This window comes from Stegodyphus dumicola, chromosome 8 (genome assembly GCF_044657685.1).
Source record: "Stegodyphus dumicola isolate Sdum_Otavi_A_Nest chromosome 8, ASM4465768v1".
Lineage (NCBI taxonomy): Eukaryota > Metazoa > Arthropoda > Arachnida > Araneae > Eresidae > Stegodyphus > Stegodyphus dumicola.
Genome location: NC_140775.1, coordinates 150,078,337 through 150,101,554, shown reverse-complemented (window position 1 = coordinate 150,101,554; position 23,218 = coordinate 150,078,337). Strand labels below are relative to the sequence as shown.

General features: G+C 30.9%; 1 protein-coding gene across 2 annotated transcripts in view; it reads left to right on the top strand.

Annotated features, from left to right (window-relative positions):
* Window positions 1–23,218, top strand: part of Ih (hyperpolarization activated cyclic nucleotide gated potassium channel Ih) — a 274,094-nt gene that overhangs the window by 75,206 nt on the left and 175,670 nt on the right. For both annotated transcript variants that reach the window (XM_085822572.1, XM_085822571.1), the window contains exon 3: window positions 19,689–19,915. In XM_085822572.1, the coding sequence (XP_085678698.1) occupies window positions 19,689–19,915 (227 nt within the window). The remainder of the gene's footprint in view (window positions 1–19,688; window positions 19,916–23,218) is intronic.

The window sequence follows — 23,218 nt, the reverse complement described above, 5'->3', positions numbered from 1 at the left end:
CAATACATCAAACCAGGAATGTAATTAGAAGATGTTCCTTTTCTGATAAATGCTTTAAACTTATTTTAAAAGTATTTATTTTAAAAATCTTTTTATGGCGTATTGCTATCTTCTGCTACACCTGAGACAAAGGTATCCTGGAAAAGTTGGAGAAAATTGCAGATTTTTACTTTTTGTGACTTCTTATTATTGTGAAGAATAGTTTTTTAAAAATCTGTATTTGTGAGCTTGTATTTCTATTTCATTCATTTTAGAATAAAATTTCAGCACCATCTCGATAGCTTTTGTTTTTATTTTTAAATCTCCCTCTCTTTCGTCGTTTTGTCTATTAGAACGGATACTGCTCTGCCAATTTAAAACAGTTTTCAAAACCATAATCTTCTGTCAATATTTGTGTGGAAAGCAAATGGAGTAAATTCAGCGTTATTCTATAAAGTATATTCGAGTAGAAAAGAACAGTTTATTCTGGACAAAATCGATAAAACGCGTTTTGCTTCAGCCGATCATGCATGATAGCGGAGTAATTAAAAGAGCACAGGCAAACAGAAGCACTCAAAGAGATCCTATACGCTGTATATGTCCTTAATTATCCTCTTAAGATCGTCTGAAAAGTTTAGAGAGGCAAGACAAATGATCTCGTTGCTCTTGAGATAAAATCATATCCTTGCCATACCAATACCGATGCCGTTCCAATGAAGGAAATATGCGACCGACAGCTAACATACTGCTAGCAAATTTCCTGCACCTGTAGGTATGTTAAGAAGGGAAAAGATTGAGCTAAAACGTGGGTTTACGAAGCAGCAGATATTGATCCTGCAAAACTTTTTAAAATCATAAGAATAGCACGAACATTCGTTGCTAATTTTGTGTTTTTGCCGAAAGGAAACTTCGTATGCATTATTTGTTTAGTAAATTAATTTTGGTAGCTCTGTTTTAGGATTAAAAAATTAATTTAGCTTCAGAATGAGATACATTTAGTTTTGAGAGTTATAAAGACATTAAAGATTTTTTTTTTCAATTTCTATTAGTAGTGCTAGGATTTATGAAATCTCGCCATTCTATAAAAATAAAGTTAGTTAAAAATTAATAATATTATTTAATTTATTAGTGCAAAAGATTAAGGCAATTATTTGTAACTAAGAAACAAATACTATATATGTTACTGATAAAGTAGGAAGTCCGGCATTCTATGGAACACCTGAGCATTTTATAAAATTCCAAAAACTGGCCGGAAATGTATGAGATAATTAAACATTTCCACACATTGCCTAGGCATTTTGTAGAGCGCCTGATGACAAACGAACAAATAAGACATCAGTACTATTACGTAACGGACGCTTAGTTCTTTCATATACTTCATGAAACTCATTTGGCTATTGGACAGTAAGATGTCACAAAATGTTGAAAGAAGTTTCAACAGATAAAAATATGTTCCATGGAATGATATTGAACCTTTACGAGCCCTGCTGTAAAAAACAAAAAGGTATTAAAAAGAGCATTGTTGTAAAACCTATGATTTTTTCTGAATTTAATTCCTATTGCCAGGTACATAATATTGATTTTAAGTCTCAGCCAGATACAGAATACGGATTAATTATGGTACACCGAGATCATCTCACCATTTTTTTACGTATTTTGAATAAAAGTTTCTTTATTAACTTTAATTGTTTGTGTTTTAATTTTTAATTGTTTAGCAGTCTTTAATTGTTTTTTCAAAATAAAATTTGTATTTTTGAGGAATGATAACGTCTTTTAAATTAACGCCTTATCATGGCCTTTTTTATACTTTGCCAAAAGAGCATGAGTCATTGTATTGAATGCCTAGGTATTATATACAATACCTAGGTAAAGTATATAAAAATTCTCAAAGTTCATACTTTGTCTAAAAACGCCAGGCATTCTATAAAATAACTCTCTAAAATAACTCTATAGAATGCCGGCGTTTCCTACATTGCCGGTACACATATGTTTATATATATACATATATATATATATGCGTGTGTGTGTGAGTATGTATGTATGCACACACGTTCATACATACATACATATATGCACAAGCTAGCACCGTATATACTATATATACTATATATATATACGTAAACCTATCACTGTTATCGAAGGTTACTTCGTAAAAATATATTCAAATACAGGCAAAGTTTAACTGTACTATAAATAAAATCGAGCACCTCATGAAAACATAAACAAAGAATGCACGTTTTGTTACCTCTTTGAAACTTCCGAAAAAACATTTTTCTCATACAAAAGAATTTCAATTTTTTAAATTCATCTGTATATGGTACCAAAAAAGTATTACAAAAGGCCTTTATAAAATATTCAATCACATCAATAACTTTTTTTTTCAAACATGGATCAAAGACAACATATTGATCTGTTTTCTTCGATCATAATACCATAAAGTCTCAGTTGATCATAAAACTACAATTGTTCCTGGACCAAACGTTTATGAGCTTCTATTCTGTGGAAAAATATTTCGAAATGTCTCCAGCAGAGCACAAGAAAGACAGGTCTTTTCAAACTAGTTCACGTTCTGTAAAGAATCCAAATAAAATTTTTATTTCTTAGTTCTTTATTCTTTGAGAATCCATTAATATGCCTGAGTAGAAAATTTTACGACAGCTGGTTGGTACATGTACGACCGAATTGGCTCCCACTGCTTATGGCCGTTAAGGGAACTCAAATGTTAGATGAAGTACATGAAGCGAAAAGTTCAAAAGCTCTCTGAATGGGGATCCGGGCTTATAAATTTCCCATGGATTTTTATTCCCTGAGTTTCTTTTTTTTTTTTTTTTTGCCGAGGCAGTTCTATTAGATAAATCAATCTCTGGATAAGAAACTCGTAAGTACAGTTCAAATGTAAGCTAATTAATACAAACCTCAGATTTACTTCTGGTCCAAAGAATGAATTCTGCTAACAATTCAGATTTCTTTCTCTTCAAATGACGTGAAATACTTATGCATTTCATATATATTTAAATATGCCTTCATTTTAAGTCAACTTTAAATTACGCAGGGAGTAAATTAACTAAGTTATGTATTACAAAACTAGTGTAAAATATTGTCTGTTGTTAAACAATAAACTGCGTTATTGTGCAGTTCAATATTATTCCATGATGTACTGTTCAATATCATTCCATGAAACATATTTGTATCTGGTTGAAAGTTCTTTCAACATTCTGTCACATCTTACTGTCCAATAGCCACAAACATCAGCGTAAAACAAAATTATATATAGGAAATATAAAGAGGAAAACAAAACTGTATTGGATGCAACAGAAATAATAGCGTTTATTGTTTAAAAGTTGTTTTTAACCTTCCATTGTTTAAAAGTTGTTTTTAACCACCTAAGTACATAACTTAACTGTCCCTAATTCAGAATATATAAACATTGTTAAAATCGTCTGCAAAATAAAATCATCGATTTTCTTCATTTTTCAAATACTCTGCCAAAACAAAATTTTATGTGGACACTATATGACTTCCTTGTACGGCCTACTAAATTATACACACTTTTTGCTGCACTTCATTTAAATTTCTTTCCCAGAATTATTCTTACTTAATTAACCGATCTCTCAAAGCAAGTTGAAAATTACATCAAAAATTGCAAATTTTGAAATTAAATTTCTCGGTCAATTTTTGTCGTACAGAAATAAAGCTTCTTACAATTTTATTTTTTCATGACGAGTATAAAAATTTCCCAAACATAAGTATAGGAATCGAGAGACCATGGTTAATTTAGATTAGTTTTCGTCTTTTTATTTGAAAATTAAATTTATTTTTCAATTTGACATTGCTAAAACATAAATATTTTTGTCATTAAAACACTTCTGAAAGTGGAAGTAGTATATGATTACGACCAACAATTGCAAAAATAAAGGCTAAGTAAGGACTTTTAAGACGAGTAAGGGGGTGGGTATATATACGTTTTGTTCTGCCGATTGCAATAAAAGGGGAGGTGCACCACTAGATGTTATAGCAATCCCGTATACAAAATTTTAACGTTCTGCGGCTCTTCGTTTTTGAGTTATGCGAGATATATATATATATTTATACATAAAATTGAAATTGAAAAGCTAATAAGTATTGTGTTGTAAGACCTATTTGGTCTTAAAAATTTTGCGCAATATGCTGCAAAAAATATGAAATAATAGGAAGAAATATTGTAGTGAGCTCTCCAAAAAGTTACCAGGAGCTGTGGCTCCAAGAAATAGTTCAACGCAATACATACATACTATACACGTACGTACATCATGAAAAAATCCCTTTTGAACCCATTTTAAATCTATTTTACAATCCGTTTTGGAACAAACAGCCCTTTGTTTTGTTTATATGTACAGATGCCATGCAAAAAAAACTTCCAAACCCTACTAAAAATGCCCCATAGAAACCAGTAAAACTTTTTATGGGTACCCATAAGATTTTATGGGTTTTTATTGACTTTTACTGGTTTCTGTTGGTCTCTGTGGGTTTTGTTTACTGGTTTCAAAATGACCCATAGAAACCAGTAAAACTTTCTACTGGTACCTATAGAATTTTTGATGGTCTCTATTGACTTTTACTGGTTTCTATTGATCTCTGTGGGTTTTTCTTACTGGTATCAATTGACACCCATACAACCAACATTCAATAGCAGAACTTTGTACTGGTTTGTATAGGTTTATATTGGCTTTTGCTGGTTTTCTTACTGGTATCAATATAATAATAAATCTTCTGTTGGTTTATATGGGTTTGTGCTATTTTTTTATCTGACGTTAATATACTTCTTGTAAAAAATAAAATTAACAGAATGAAAATATGATCTCTTTAAGACCACCAGAGTAACCTGTAAATGCAAGTGGTCGTTTTAGAGAGGGTTTTTACTAAATATGCTATTTTTTTTATTTAATTTTTTTTTCGGAAACAATAACAGTAATCATATACACCACACACAACGAGGTCTCTCCAAGGCGACCAGCCGCAAATAAAAATTCATCTTTGCAAGTGGTCGCCTTAGAGAGGTGATGCTCGATACCAATAGATACTCACGTTTCTCAGAGATACGTTTATCTTTTAGAGGTGGCCGTCTTAGGGAGATTGCATCTACGGAATGAATCTCTCTAAGGCGACCAGACACACTTGCAGAATTTTCTTTGTGAATGGTCGCCTTACAGAGACAATATTCAATACCAAAGTATACTTATGTTTTCAGAAATACTGGTTTCTTTCAGAGGCGGTCGTCTTAGGGAGGTGGGTTTTGCTACGAGTTGGTTCTCTGAATACACACACATAAGCACTTACATTTCTGATATTACAAATAAACACCGGTATCAACCAACATCTCTTTAACGCGAACAAGTTCATTCACAATCGCAAAACTTTTCTCCCTGTTAACGCTGACGTGAAGAAAAAAATTCTCAGAAGTTTCCCAAACAAGCAATATGGCGCCGCTCTAGTTATTATTGTGTGATGGTGGTGTTATTTTCTTCGTGGTTGTAGTAATGCAATATATTATTTACTAGGATTTACTGCATTACAAATTTTACTATGTTTTACTGTTTAGAAATTAGTAATAAATAATAAAATACCAGCACTGACTATGAATATACTACTAAAGCCATGCACGTGTAATCGTGTCTAATGTTTGAGAGAACGTTGCTGATAACTGACTAGTTGTGAAATGGAGTTTCTGAGCGTGAAATTGATTTTCCATCTTTACTTTTATCCTGAAAAACAATGTGCTTAAAGACTGAAAAGTGATAATTTCAGACTTGATAATTTGTTTCAGTGTGCAGATGCAGAAATGTAGTTTTTGCATTCTACTGAAACTGTATTTTGGAAAATTTATTTTTTTGATTAAAGTTTAGAAATACTTTTTTAAAGCTTGTTCATGTAGATGCTTTATCATTTGAATATTATGTACTAATAAATTTGAGCATATCTTACTTAAAAATGATCTTGCATGATTCAATTTTGAATTTTTCGACTAATGTGATGTGGCCAAGCAAAAAGAATGTTTTTTTATGTTTTAAAAAATGTATTAATTATATTTCGCAAGCAAAAAAGGTAAGTTTTATTAATGAAATAAACATTGAAGTATTTAATGTGTTTATTACTTATTGAATGGGGTAGACAAGACATACAAGCCTAAGGAATCTTTTTTCCACTACTAAAATTATGTGAAAATTTAGATGATCATAGTAGCTTACATTGTTTTTTCTTTTTGGTCTATTTTTCTTTACAACTATGAGACTAGAACCACATTTTTACATTAAATATTTTGTGCTATTTTGTTAAAACACATATAATCATTTTTATGCATACTTTAATTTTCATTATTATTAGTTTGATGAAGAACATTTTAAATGTGTTTTTCATAAATTGCTTTTGAAATAGAAATAGATTTGTGAATAAGATTTATGTAATATTAAATGTACTAGTCTTGGGAGTATAAAAAGTGAGTTATTTATTTGAAAAAAATTACATTTAGTTGAAACCTCATATAATGGTTATTTTCTTAAATAACCACCTCTGATAATGGCACATTTGTCAGGACAATAATTAAATAACAGGACTTAAAAATCATTCATAGTTTTGTCAGGCTACAGGAAACTCGCATTATCTCGAATTGTGGAGTTGATTGTTTTAGGAACGTTTTGCTGTATAATCAATTGACTTCGGTGTAGTAATTTTTACGTGGGTATGAATTTTGCAGAAGTAATTGAAAGTTTTTACGAGACATTTAAAACCAAAGCTTTTCGGATCATGAGTCTTATAAGGGCACTGTCATAGCATTGCTTTCAAATATAGTTAGAGTAATATTTAAACATTATTTTCGGAATTATTTCCACAGGGAATCCGGTTGTTCTCTGCGGATGAAAACCCATATAAATAAATCTTCTGTACAGCCTTATACAAATGCAGTTAAAATTACTGACATTACAATTAAGCGAATATAGCCACATTTGTTTACAAAAAGTTATTATTGCTAAATACTGCACTATATCAATTTCATTTAGCATTGTAATTTCAGAAAATGCTCAGCATGAGGTATTTTTATATTATATAATCTACTGTCAAAAACAACAGCTACCTTTTCAGTATTTTAAATTTTACTATTGAGAATTTTTATGGTTCAAAATAATATTTCTATACATTATTTCAAGTATTCTTTCTACAATAGAAATCTAAATAACTTGCACCTAAAACACTGACTCAAATTTATTCCAATAATGCATCGCTTTAATTAAATTTATGTTCCCTTGAGATGATATATGAAAAACCTTGTGTAATAATAAATTATTAATATATATAGGTAAATAGTATTTTTATATATTTTTTCGGGTAAAGTGCAGAATCGCCCACTTATTTATTTGGCACTTTGTACAAAAGTAAAAGGAATTGGATTTTTGTCAATTTTCTTTTGACTTTTAAAGTGAAAATAGGTTGATGTGTACATGAATAAAGTCAAAGGAGTGCACAATGGCATTTTTGTTCAATTCTGAGATGTTTTTTTAAGCGAAAATAGGTCGATGTGTACGTGGATACCGAGAATGTGCAATTCTTAAAAACACGCCAAGCAGTGGGCGATTCTACACTTTCCCCATTTTTCTATAGGAATTTAGTTTCATTAAATTAGTTATTTAGTATAATTATGTGTATATGAGTATATTCATACTTATTCCCAAGATGGAATTTTTACAGTACGAAAGTTTATCTTTTTTACATCAAGAACTACATATACTATAAATACCCATTATGTTATAGATTTTATTTATATAAAATCTGTGGAAGATTATATAGCACTAAAAGTGAGATACGGAATAAAACATTATACGCTATGAGATATTTTCTTAATTCCCGAACTGTGCGTTGAGAATTGGTATTTGTTGAAACTTGTAAATTTTTTAAAATTCATTTTGTTACAATATAATTTATTGTATTTTGGGTACTATTAAGTTTATTATATGTTATCTTCATGATTCATTTATCTTTTGAGAGATACAGGTAACATTCAAAGTATTGTAATAAGGGGTCGACACAGTGTTTGTATATTATTATTTCTTCACTACATTATATTCTTGGATTCATCCTTTCTTCCACGCAAAACATCTATGTGTATGCATGTCATAATAAGCTGCAGGGTGTTACTATCATTGGTAAGCGAGCTTTAAGGGAATAGCAAGTATGCTAAATTTGAACTCTATGTTAAGTTTCTAATTTGCAAGTCCCGTATTCTTTCTGCTTGCTTGTCAATAATGTTTCTCTTCCTGAAAATTTGGGTTTCTTCTAGTTTTGTTTTTTAATTTGGTTTAGTGCATTGAAGGTAACTTAAAATTTAAGCAGATGCTAGAAAGTACCATCCTTTGGCAATACATTTCTCATTAGGTATCAAATTGTCAAACAAGCTGATGTGATTAAATACAATTGTTTAATTTCCCAATTAAAGAACTGAAATACAAATATATGCAGTGAGGTACAGTACTATATGTATATATTTATAATGAAATCAATAATATATATACAGTCAAAGTAATGATTCGCAATCATCAAATGAAATGATATTATATATATATGTAATAGATTCTGTAGTCGAATACAAGCAGCTGAATCCGTAATGAACAGCAAGAATTTTGATGGCTTAGAGATGTTGAAACTCCAATCCACAATGAATAAGAAATTTGGCAGTCGAGGTAGATTTAATTCAACTTTTCTTTCAGCAAATATGTTGCAGCCACAAACAAGTTGGCACATTATTTATGCCTATTCCAAAAATTAACATTTTTGATAAATGTGTAGTAAGAAACAAGGAGCAGACAGACTGCAATCCAGCTAATACAAAGCGTAAAAAGCAAATGCGTTACATTAAGGGTGAAATCTTAATTCAGACCGAGTTAATTTTGGTTCTCGATGCATTTTTACTCGTCTTTGATAATTAATACTGTAAAATTACTATTGGCTGTTTGAGTTTTAGTTTCTTTTACAACATCAAATTATGTAAGAGTCATATGACATGAATTAATCTCCAAATGATGCAGTGCAGAAAGATTACTGTTTTTAGAATAGAGAAGGAAAATTTATTTTACGCTGCTAATTTAATCTTTTGCATATTCCTTATTTTTCTTACATATATATATGTACATATATCATTCGATGGTTGTTTTGCATATTCTTTATTTTTCTTACATATATATATGTACATATATCATTCGATGGTTGTGAATCATGACTTTAGTTATTATCTTTCGATTCATTTTATTTTCAGAATTATATAAAGGTAGTTTAAAATTTTGTAAAGAGAATTTATACAAATATTTTGTAATATGTTTATAGATATTGACGTGCATTAAGAAGGACGGGCTCGAAGGCTTCTAGATATTTTAAAATTTTTATTTATTCGCATTGAGTTTTATTTAAAATTACTTTACATGCTTTCTCCGCAATTTAGTTCTGTACATTTCATCAGTGCTAATTATGTACTTCTGCTGGTTTATGTTTTTATGGAAATTTGATTTACAGTTCTATTTTTGTGTATTGTTTTTTATAGGGATTCTGTATATGGATACCCGTTCTATGTACGATTCTATGTATGGATACTCCACTATGGTATAATGCTATTGGTTCTGTTTATGGGTTTTGTGCAGCGATTTTTCCAAGAGGTACCTTTATTGGTCTGTGGATTTTTGTGTAGTGATTTTTACTGGATTTGGCGTATGGGTGCCTGTATAGGTGTACATGCTTTTGTTTACTGGTTTTTACAAGGCATAGACCTACGGAATATCCATTTTTTTAATGGAAATTTGGCCAATGGATATGCATATAAAGTTTTGATTTTTGGCTATGGGTTTTTACTGGGATCTTGTTTATAGTGCCTACAGTTCTACAGAGATTTGGCCTACTCGTAACCATACAGTTTACAGGTTTCCGTTTACAGGTTTTTTACGGGTATTTCGCCTACATGTACCTATACAGCCGTGCAGGTTTCTTTCTATGGGTTTTTACGGGTATTCGGCCTATGGGTACCCGTACAAATGTACAGGATTCTTTTTATGGGTTTTTATGGGTATTTGGCCTACGGGTACCCGTACAACCGTACGGGTTTCTTTCTATGGGTTTTTATGGGGATTTGGCCTACGGGTACCCGTATAACCGTACGGGTTTCTTTCTATGGGTTTTTACGGGGATTTGGCCTACGGGTACCCATACAACCATACGGGTTTCTTTCTATGGGTTTTTACGGGGATTTGGCCTACGGGTACCCGTACAGTTGTACGGGTTTCTGTCTGTGGGTTTTTACGGGGATTTGGCATACGGGTACCCACAAAGCTGTACGGGTACCCGTAGGCCAATTCCCCGTAAAAAAATTTTATGGGTTTCTACGGGGCATTTTTAGCAGGGAAGGGATTTAAGAACGGATAAAATGAATATTTCTGTTGAAATATGGCACCCGAAAGTTTTTCGCGATTACAGTACATCCTTGTAAGAAACAAACAAAAGAGAAAAAAAAAAATAAAAAAAATAAAAAATAAAAAATAAAAATAAATAAAAAAATAAATAAATAAATAAAAGGAAAGAAAAGGAAAGGTACGTCCAAACGGGCACATTTTAAACTTTGTGTACCTTTATTCATTAAATGCCACGCTCTTCTCATTTAAACCATAAAATTCAGTCCAAGAGCAACACGGCAAAATAATTTTGAAATGAGCATATCTTTAGAATTTCCGATACACAGTCTCGCGAGCTGGAGATAAAAATGTTTTTTCTGTACATCGTTGCCATTGTTCTCTTTGAAATCGCAGATTCTTCGTTATTTAATTTCTTTAAATATAATGCAGGGTAATAACATTTGGTGGCAACAATTTGAAAAGTGAAACAACGCTGATAGTGAATCGATGGCAAAATCTCCAAACGAAATTAGTAGTCCTTCTCGCAAATTGCCCCTTCGGACTAAAAACAGACAGTTCTTACCAACTTTTTTTCGTACATTTGAATGGCATTGTTCGGCATCGTTCATGATTTTTTCGAGATGTTGCTATTCAGTGTCATTTATAACACAATTTCTTCATTTTTAATTACGTTACTATTTTGTTATCTGCAGCAAATTCGTTTTGTTTTGATTTCATTTCTATTACTAAGTGAAATTTCTGTCCATATTAAACTCTTCAAAAATACAGGTAAATTATTAGCAGTATTTTTCTGTTAATTACAATGTGCGTTATTTCTCCTCATTATTTTTCCATTCTTCAAAGCATCCCTTCCCTTAGGCAAATAACACTTTCGTGCTTTGCCTTCACCATATAAATCAAACCAAATCCCTTTCCTGTGATTTTTTTAACTTTTTTAACCGACGGATTAATCGTGATTTTGATTTGACAAGAGGCGTCTTTCCCTGCATTACGTTGGTAAATCAAAATGAAACTTCCGTAGAATATCTGAGATAAACTTGTGAGTGTATTATACTGTTTCAATGTTTAAATTTCTAGTCTATGAAAGTTTTGTCTTGAATATTGTGTTAATCTCACAGAAAGTTAAAGACCTAAAGATTATCGAAGAAGCATTTGTGGGATTTTTGACGTTGCAGGAACCATACAACATTCAATGTTTAGTAGAATCAGCCACTTATAAATATAAATAAATAATTATATTATAAAATAGTTATCATAAAAAAGTTTTCATAAAAAAGGGTTATAAAATAGTTATTATAAAAAAGGAAAAATATGCAATAATTTTAATGGATTCAGCTAATGTAAGTTTACGAGTCCAGCAAGTAATTAATAATAATTGAATTGAATCTGTATTTATTACTTTTAAATAGCTTAGTTTGGTAATTAATAATGGAATAAATTGGAAAGCGAAATTAAATATTTTATGCTCTTCTGCCGCGTGGAAGATAAATATATTTTGATTCAGACAGTGACAACACATTTGTTTTAAATAGCAGAGTTTGTTGATTTTAAATTCGAAAGACAATATGGCTGTTTTCCGAGTGGAAGCATACTTATATAATATAGATTCTTCATTATTTTAATAGTCGAAAATGTATATGTATGTGTACATGATATTACTCAAATTTTATTTGATTAAATGGATTCATAAGACGTAACTCCCCTGATTTTTTGTATATCTACGCTAATTTCTGTACTACATTAAAATAGAATTTAAAATATTCTATATATAAATTGTTATGGTTCAAAATTATTCGAATATATCAAATTCCTGGTATTCGGAAGAAGGAAAAATCGAGTAAATTAACCATGCAATTGCATTTAAATCATAATTATGCACCAAACTAAATTTTCTGTAAACTTAAACGTATCATATGTTATTCATTTAATTATTGAAATCTTAATTAGTTTAACAAATATTAAGCAGGGTTTCTCAAACTATGGTATATCATATTAATTTTTGGCATAATTTTTCACGAAAGATTTAAATAAAAGTTCACAGTTAATACATCCCTTTTCATACATAAAAATTATATATTGGTACATAAAGTGTGGTACAAAATTTAAAAAGTTCGACGATGAATGATTGAATCTAAGCCAGAATGTTAAGCCTTTTTAAACGGATGAAGCTAATGAATCACTAAGTTTTGGATTAGCTTTTTGGAATATCATTTCGAAGTGTTTGCCATTTTAATTTTTTAGTTACGTAGAAAAACTGTCATTTGATTGGTGCAGCGTAAAATGTGGCATGGCTTGAGTGAATAGATTTTATCTTCATTCTAGTATTCACATCAAATGCTTTTATTTTAAGGATTAAACTACATTTAGCTAGGGGTGATGGCATCAGACCATATTTCTTTTTTTTAATCTTTACTTCTAAGTAATATTCTCATAGAACAAAGTCTAGATAAGGTTCATCAATTATGAATTTATCGTAGGAAGTGGATGCGTCTGTCAGTAGCCAAGAAGACTTTGGCTCCTGCTAGATGACAGGGTGTGTTTTTTTTTTTACAGCTCCATCCCAGTTTTTATGGAGGAAGCACTCTAGGATCTTCTTCCACGTTACCTTACCACTAACCTCTGGAAAAGACATTCTACTTGATAATAATTTAAGTGCCTCCAAGTCGCAAAAAGGCCTATACGTTTACAAACATCCATATGTTCTCCGGGATTCGAGCCGAGCCCAGCTATATTCAGACGGTACCACCGACTTCCATACAGAGCAAAGCGGTTTTAATTGCAGTTTTGTTATAACTGTAGATTTAGCAAGTTTATAAACTGTTAGGTTTTTATGCGAAGTGCTGTAGCTTTGAACTGAAAGCTAGTTCTGATTGTGTTCAAAAGATAGAATGAAGTAAAACAGATTAAAAATAGGCAAAGTTTGTTTCATTCTGAGGAAATATCCACTATTTTGCTATAATTTGATACCTATAATACAATGGTGTACTGACGTAACTGTTATTTTGTGCGTTTAATAGAGGTAAAAGTACTTTGTAAAGTTTTAATAATTTTATACGCTTATTCACATTAAAGTATAAATTTTAATTTTAATTTGCAACCTAAAAATTACGAAGTATGAATAAAATTTAGATTACAAAAATGCCCTGTTTTTTTCCTTTTTTAAGGCCTAAACGATAAAACATTCTTCAGAACATCCGACCTTATAAGGCAATGGGTTAAATATACTAAAATGTTTTCTGTGCGTAAGATATCCATTCCGAGATTTAAGCAAGTTTTTATATAATCACCTTTATTTTACAGGAACTTACTGTAACGTTCTGAGAATGAAATCTATGAATTCTAGGTAAAATTAATTTAAAATTACTAACAGTTTTGTTCGGATTTAGAAAAATCATTAAATGAATGGATTTAGAAAAATCACATTATAGCAAAGCAAGGTTTCTTTTCGTTTAAGTTTTTCTTACAAAGACTTCAGCAACAAAGGAAATTATTTACAGCTCCGAGTCAAATTTCAATTCTTTTCCGGCACCTAAGATTAATGCTTTTGTACTAACGAATTTAAATGAAAAATATTAGGAATGTTACAGAGGAAATAGATATTCCAACATTCACTCAGAAAAGGAAATGTTATTTTTAAACAATTATAGCAAGCAAAATAAATCATAAGAAAAAAAAACCTGGGATGTAGTTCTGATAAAAGGTATGCAAATTTATTTATTTTAAAGGAGTGTTATTTATTCATTTTATAGAATATTTAGAAATATAAAATGACAAAACATTCAAAACATCTCGTGTTTTCCTCCTCTTTCATATTTTTCTTAAACATAATTATCACTTAAGAGCGAAGAGCGATAAATTGTCGGTAGCAGCTACGAATAATTTTAATAGTGGCTTATATTCGTAAACAGTTTTAATTGTTTTAAGACGAGAAATTTGTTGTGTTAGATTTCAAGAATGATATTTCTTTTTATAAAACTACATAAAAATCAGTTTACTAACATGTTATTTGCGGTTAAAGAACACCCATTTTCTAAGTTTCTCCAAGGAAGCCTCTTCCTTTTTTTTATCATTTTCAGTTTATGTTCAGTATCAAGTTTCAATGTTCTGGCAAGACAGAAAATATTATAGCATGACAAAAATATTTACTAGAAGCCTCATGAGCGAGTGAAAATATCAAATACCTTCTTTCATTAAATAAGTGTAGAAGTCTTTACGTAGCCTAAATTTGAAATGAAATAGCATCACATCAATTTTTTTATAATAGCCATTTAATTTTGGGATATTGGAAAACATAAGTTTACATATCAGATTTTATGTTTTATAAATTTATTTCCTAGGGGACAAATTCCTAAATTAGTATCTATCTTAATTGCTCAGCTTACTTAGCTTGAAATTATGTAAATGTCCAGTTAAAGTCTACGTGAAAGATCAAATTGCTGTTTCTTTTTAATCTTATAAATTTAAAAGAATTTTCATTAAATTTTATTTATTTATTTGAAACTTTAATACTAAATCTTTCGTGGTATTAGAGTGCAATCTGAAGTTTTTAGATAGCAGATTTTACGCAAAAATTCATATTATCAAAATCGAAAATCATAAAACAAAACCGAGCTTTTAATAAAGCTCAACAAAGACTTCCCTAACTGCGGGAAAAGTGTCCAGGCAATGCTAAAATATATTCACCGGCAGAAATTCGCCTTAAGATTCTTGGACTACTTTAGAAGTCTTCTCGCTGTTCAGAACGTTGATTATAGTAGTCAACTGTAATGTTTCAGATGCTGAATAGAATGCATGTTATCTGAACTTTAATTATCCGTACCGCTTCTTGTTTTTTAGAGCCAATTAAACATGAGCTTGTTGTTCATTTATTTAAGAGTTTTTAATTTTCTCTTTAACTTAAATATATGACACAACAGGACTTTAAGTTATATTTTCCACTGATTTATGTTATAAAGAGTGTTTACACATTTTAGAACGATTTCGGGACCAGTTAATTAATATTTAAAATATAAAGCATATTTTTTCAAATGTTCGATTTGAGAGCCATTTTTCTTCAGTATAAATCTGAATTGGGAACCGCCCAGAAGGTATAGTGGTTAGGGGAGCCTGACTGCGAAACCGAAATGCCAGAGATCGAATCCTGGAGAAGGCATAGATGTAATTGTCTGTACCTTCATAGGAGGCAAAAGTGGCCAATAGTGTGGCTTGTTAACAATGTTTAATTCAATGTACCAGTGATTAAAAAGGTCTTACTGCGAAAGAAAAAAAAAAAAAAAAGGACAGTTCTATATCTCCCGTTCTATTGGGCCGATTGACAAAATTAAAATTGCGTTTTTCATGTCTCGAAAGCGTGACTTAGGATATATATTAGTTTTATATGTAGCACTGTTCTAACATTAGTATTCTGACTCTAAATTGGACTTTTTCTGAAATAACATACCAATTTTTTCCCCATATTTCGATTCTACGATTCAAATTATGCCTAAATATTAAATTTTGTACAATTTGGTGCGAAATTCATGGAGAAAGTCAAAAATTTATCTTGGCGCAATGTTTTTAATTTGCGCCAAGAATAATTCACTTGGCGAACCTTTTAAAATGTGGCAACAATTTACCTTTCCCTTCCATTATGTTGGAACGGGAAAAAAAGCACCTTGTTCCTACCTTTTTACATTGTGCATGAGCGGAATAAAAGTCACATCGTTTCTACTTCCAAATAATTTTAGCAAAGTGTCTAAAACACATTTGATATTTTATCGCTTTCAACAAATATGCCAAATTTCAAAACGCGCCAATATATAAATTCACGTATATCTTCAGAAATTTTGAATAAAAAATTGTAATTTTTGCACGTATGCTTAGAAATACATCTACTTTAAGATGATGGTAAAAATTTTATAGATTATAATTTAAAATTGTTTTCGAAAAATTTATAAAAATTATTAAAGAATACAAGCTTTAAAAATAAATCATAAAAATGGATGAATTTTATTTGGAATGAACCTAAATTTTGAAATGTTAAAGGAAGAATCAAATAAGTTTAATAAAAAAAGAGAAATTAATAAATATATACCAAACTCAATAAACATTAAAGAGCTAAAATTTTGAGAGCTATTTTTTTAAAAACTACTCGTACGTTTTTTACAAAACTTGGTAGTTTGGCGTAATTTGAGTCGTAGAATCTAAATATAGAAAAAATTCGTATGTTATTTCAGAAAAAGTCCGATTTTGTGTCAAAATACCTATATTAGGACAACGCTATATATAAATCTAATACATATTTTAAGTCACGCTGTCGAGATATGAAAACGCAATTTGAATTTTGTCAATCGTCCCAGTAGAACAGGAGATATAGAACTGTCCCATTTTTTTTCACAATGTACCTTTTTCGGGTATTCGTTTGGAACCTTCTTTCCACGTTTAATCAATGATTGACGGTTTCTGTTTCTTTCCCCGATTAACCAATGTTAATGTTGCTTCCTTTGCACTTTGAAGCTTTAATACCATGCATTTCACAACATTTCTGAACTATGGAATAGGAGCATTTCTCTTCGGAAAGTACAGAAACATATCCTTTAATCCACGGCTTATTTACATGCGACATTTCGAAAAAAGAGTAAATTTAAAAGTAGAAGACGACATTTCTCATTTCAAATAATAAGCTGCTGCCAGAAGGTTTTTATTCCAAGATATTTGCTTTTTTCCCTAAATTCTTAATTGAAATCGTTTAAAAAGTGTGTAAACACTACTGTGATATTACAGTAGGGCTGCGCCGGCTTTTTGTTACTAATGTGTGTTTTCCACTATTATTATTTCTTTATGAACATGGCATGAACACAGTACGATAGCAATATCTAAGTCTTCGGTAGTATTATAGCTAGTTTCAAATGTTTTGCTATTATAGCCATTTACTAGTGCAGTATACGTGTTAAATAATCTTTTCGCAATCTTTCATTCAAAACAGTACTTTTTAACACCAGAGTGTTATTAGTCTCGAACCTCACTTTTTTTAGTTATATCTTTCTCAAAACATATTGCTACTCAGCAAACTATAAGAAATATTTGTTTTCAAGTTAATAAAAGAACTCAGGTGTTTAAAGGAAATATGTTACCACTGCCCGATGTAAAATATTTTTAATTTCCATGCGCGAGTTTTTTGCCACTTGGCGAAGCATAAGGTATTTAAATTTCTTTAAATTTAATATGTCTGTTATTGATTAACAAACTAACAAACTAAGCAATAAAAGCATTTCTTTATGTCTGGTATTAATTACTCATTGTATTTAATTATTTTTCTTTTTATCGTAACAATTATAGGCAGGTGGGGGGCAGCGGATAATTAGTTGAAAAGTGAAATGAACAACAAAACTGATTCGACGGAAAAGCGCGGTTAGAGACCAATAGTCCCTCTGGACTAAAAAAATCTATGAGAACATTAACACTGTATGGGAATTCTAAAGAAGACATGCTGTTTTAAAAAGTTTTATGATCTTGTTGTTGAATTTTATGTAACGTAAGTGCCAAGAAAGTAATGTTTAATAATAAAAAAATGTGTGGGCCATTCTGTTAAGACAACTGAAATGATGACCTGAGAAAGAATGAAGCAAAATAGGACAATGTATGGCAACACATTACACTGTATTGGGAATTCTGAAGATACGTTGCCTTTAAAAGTTGGTAATTTAACTGCAGAATTTTATGTGGCGTAAGTGAGAGGAATGTAATGTTTAATAATAAATAAAAACGAGAAAAAGGTGTGTAATTTGAGGAGTGAAAAACTTAAACAAACCCTGTGGTTTGACATCAAAATCTGAATACATTCAGATCTTTTAAGAATTTCTATTTATTTATTTATTTTTACTGATAAGCGCAATTTAAAGCATGAAAATTACTGTAAAGTTCTGTATTTGTCCCGGAACTTAAAGGTTACATGAATTTATTGGTTTGGTTTATTAGATTACGGCAAAGCACTCAAGGGCTATCTGCCTTAAGGGAGGGATGCCTTCGTGGAGGACTTTTTAAGGGAAACTGGCTCGTATACACGTTACACATGGGAAAAACCACGAAAACACTCATGCAGCCAGCCCGTTCGCGGGATTCGAACATCGGACCGAACTACCAGTGTTCAGCGACGTTACCGCTCGGCCGCTGGTGGGCTACATGAATTTATTAAAATCGAGATTAAGAAATTACTTGGAAAATTCTGCAGTCTTACACTATGCTACGTAAATCCCTATAAATAATATACAACAATAGGCCCAGTATGGTATTTTATGTATCCCATATTATAAACTTATAGTTAATTTACGTATCCTTGGCTACTAGAGCCTTAAGGAAGTGTCTAGCGACTATTCGCTGGTCATCTTACAACTATAAAGTAGGTAAAGTAACCAAAGAAGGTAAAAAATACCTTTTTATTCACTCAAAGAAATGCTAACAGACGGCTCCTCTAGGGCTGACAGGAAAGCCTCCACTTAGCCTTTAATTTAAGATAGAAAATAAGAAATTAAACTAATTCTAACTAGTTAAATTTAAACCGAAGCTGTATAAAGATAAACCGAGTTGACCCATGAATTAAACTTCATCGGCGAACACCACCAGGCACGTAGACTACGGTCGTACGTAGTAAGATAGGTTTAAAGCAACAACGTGGCCCGAAGGCAGAACACGCTCTACTGAGTTCTGAGTTCTTGTACGGGAGTGACTGAACTTCCCATTAAATACTGATTCTACTTCATTTACATAAAACACGATATTCAAATCTCATTCTGGCAACCAGTTGTAGGTGGAAAACAAGAATTTAAAGGAAAGGGTTTCAAAATTAAAAATAACTATTAGAAAATTAAAACAATCCCTACAATATTTAAAAATTGCTTCAGAAGTCTCATTCGTTGCAACTTTTCACTAAAATTAGAATGATTTATTTAGCCAACTTATAATTATGCATCTGATTATCATTCTACGAGATAAAATAATTAGTTTCAGATTTGAGCAGCATTAGAAATTCGTTTACCCATACTTAACGCGAACAGAGATATTAATAATAATTAATAGTAGTAATTAATATTTCCTCTCAAATTTTTAAGAGATATTTAACAATTCTTCATATATTCTAAAAGATAATAGTTATTTTTTTCCCAACCAGAATTCCTTTATTACATTTTTCGTGTGGAATACCTAGTTTGCGAACAGTTCTTATATTTCTGAATGTTTTGTTAATTCAGAAAATATATTTTAACATAAATAATTTTGAGTCTGTTAATTCGATTCTCTTTATGTATTTTACAGGAGGAGGCGGAAGGGGATTCCTTGTACGGGACCCCCAAGGAGGAACTTGGCCCCGTGATCGGCGAGGCGAAGGCCTCCTTCATGCGAAGTCAGCTGGAGGCCCTCTTCCAGCCTTCCGATAACAAACTGGCTATGAAGCTGTTCGGTAGCAAAAAAGCGCTTATGAAAGAGAGGATAAGACAAAAAGCGGCTGGCCATTGGGTCATCCACCCGTGCAGCAAGTTCAGGTATGTTCCATTAATTTGTTTGAACAAATTAACCAACCAAGAGAGAATAATGGCTTAATAGGCAAGGAAAAATCATGAAAATATTACTTCAGATTTACATATAATTCTGTGTTAAGTGTTCAAGGAAATAATACATTACCCATTCAAGATTATAATAATCATAAATCGTTCAAATAAGCAATTGCTTAGTAATTACGTAAACAGGATTTTCAAGGCCAAGAGTTAAATAAAACAGAAGCTCTAGGATATGAAAGGAGAAGCTTTCTCACTAAAATTAGAAAGAAAGTTCAGTTTTCGGTTCAATTGCTCGAAACAAAGTAGTGTTTCAAAATTTTTACTATTTAATGTCAAGAAAAGATGTTAAAAAGCGCTTAAGAACCGAAAATTTATAATTTAAAATAATAAAATACCAAATTCTATAAAATAAATAATAAATAATAAATTCTATGTAAATAAATTTTTAATTTAGCAAACTATTTCACAGCACATCAAATAACATGCTACAACTGTGTAATTTTATAGACTTTACTCTAGTATATCATTTATGCAAAATAATCTTGATAATTGAATTCTCAATTATGTTCAGATAAAAACGTAACCTACGAGAGGAAATCATTGACATAATACACAACTTTGCACTAAACGGGCCCCTTTTCCATACTTATTTATTTGTTCAGAAGGAAAAACGGAGCTACAGATAGAGGGTAAAAAATAAACAAATCTTAAGCACATACATATGAAAATATTTATACATAGGTATGATGCTTATGATACATATGATACTTATGATACGTGTGATACATATGATACGTGTGATACGTATGATACATAGTATGACTAGTTTGAATACCAAACAAATAATTAAAAATCTGATGTGGATACCACATGACTTTCTTGTACGTCCTATTAAATAATACACATTTTTTGAGAGATTTCATTTAAATTCGTTTCCTCGAATTATTTTAACTCACTTAACCGATTCCTCAATGTAATTTGAATATGATAACAAAAATTGCGAATTTTGAAATTAAATGTCCTGGTTCAATTTTTGTCGCACGGAAAACAAACTTCTTAGAATTTAATTTTTTTCGTGATAAGTATGAAACTTTCCCAAATATAAGTCTAGGAGCCGGAAGATGACATTAATAGATAGATTTCGGTATTTGGCGCAATTTTTAAAAAAAAAAATTGACATTGCCATAACATAAATATTTTCGTCATTTAAAACACTTCTATAACTTGAACCATATGACTGCAACCAACGATTGCGAAAATAAAGGCCGAATAAGGACTTTTAAGCCGGGTTAAAAGAGGTGCTATATATATATATATGGTACTGCTGGCTGCGATAAAAAAGGAAGGCGCACAACTGGATGATATGATAGATTCATATTAAAAATTTAAACATTCTATGGCTAATCGTTTTTAAGTTATGTCAGACAGACTTCGAAAAAAAATGGGACAGTCCTATATCCTCCGCTCCACTGGACCGATTAACGAAATTCAAATTGCGTTTTTCATTCCTCGAAAGCGCGACTTGGGATATATATTAAATTTACATATAGCATTAATCTTTAATGTTAACAACATAACATTAAACATATAATATAACATAAATTATAACATTACCTGTTACATACCAATACCTGAAATACCATATCAATTTTTTTCTATATTTCACTTCTACGACTCGAATTATACCTAGATATTAAATTTTTTAATTTTTGGTGAGAAATTTATGGAGAAATTTAAAAATTTATTTTGGCGCATTTTTTTCAGTGAAATTTTTAATTTATGGAAATCTATTTTTCTTTCCTTCTTTTTATTGTACACGAATGAAAAAATGGTCATCGTTCATACTTTCAAATAATTTTAACAAAATACATAAACTACATTTGGAGTTATTATAGCTTATAACGAACATACCAAACTTCAAAACAAGCCAAAATGTAAATTCCCGTATATCTTAAGAAATTTTGAATAAAAAAGTAGACTTTTTTGGCGGTATGCTTAGATATTTATCTATTTTAAGATGATGGTAAAAAATTTATAGGTTATTGCTCAAAATTGTTTTTGGAAATATTTATAAAACTTATTTAAAAATATAAATTCTTAAAATAAATCATAAAAATAGGTGAATTTTATTTGGAATGAACCTAAATTTCAAAATGTGAAAGGAAGAATAAAATAAGTTTAATAAAAAAGAGATATTAATAAACAAAATTCAATTAAAAAGCAGGAGATAAAATTTCGAGATCTAATTTTTTAAAAACCAATCGTGCGATTTTTACAAAATTTGGCGGATTGGAATAATTTGAGTTGTAGAATGGAAATATGGAAAAACATTGGCCTGCCATTTCAGAAAAAGTCCTATTTTGTCTCACACTACCTATATTAAAACAATGCTATATATAAATCTAATACATAGCCTAAGTCTCGCTTTCGAGACATGAAAACCGCAAGTTGAATTTTGTTAATCGGCCCAGTAGAACGCGAGATATAGAACTGTCCCATTTTTGGAGGGGGGGGGCAGTGTACATACATACATGTGTACCTTCGTAGGTACATACGTCACAAAAAATCCCTTTTCAATAGATTTTAAATGTATTTTTCAAATAGTTTTAGAAAAAAGAATCCTTTACTCTATCCATAGCTATAGACGTCACTCGAATCAATCGTCCAAATGGATTCGGGAACGATCAAAATTAATATTTCCGTTGAAATATGATACCCGGAAATTTTCGCGATTATAGCACTTTCTATTTTTCGTACAAGGAAGTAATAATCCCACTTTTTTATTTCTCTATTCAAATAAGGATCAAATTCACTGATGCCATCTAATAAAATCCCTGCTTTTTTAACATTTAAGGAATAACAGATGTATAAAAACAATAATAGTTATACATATTGTTACACAGTATTTGCCTTATCGTTAAGTTTCATTTTTGATGCAGACAATGAGTCTAAGATTGGAGAATTAAAAGAGAGTCCTACATTCATCGTCAAATATACACTGGTGTGCAAAAATTAAGGACGAAGTCGAAAAATTATAATATCAGCTGAACGAAGAGGCAGAGCGGACAGAAAGACCAATCAGGACATTAAGTAAGGTGATGTACGGTAGCACATGCGCAGATATGCAGGTAGATGTAATGGGGGAGTGTCTGAGTAGTATAAAGCATGTTGTCGGTGTAAGATCAGTATTTCTGGCAAAGAGATTGCACGCCGTATAGCAGTTAAAACCACACCGAGTTGATGCCTCAGCGAGAAATGGCGAATAATCAATCTGTTAGACGACATCTG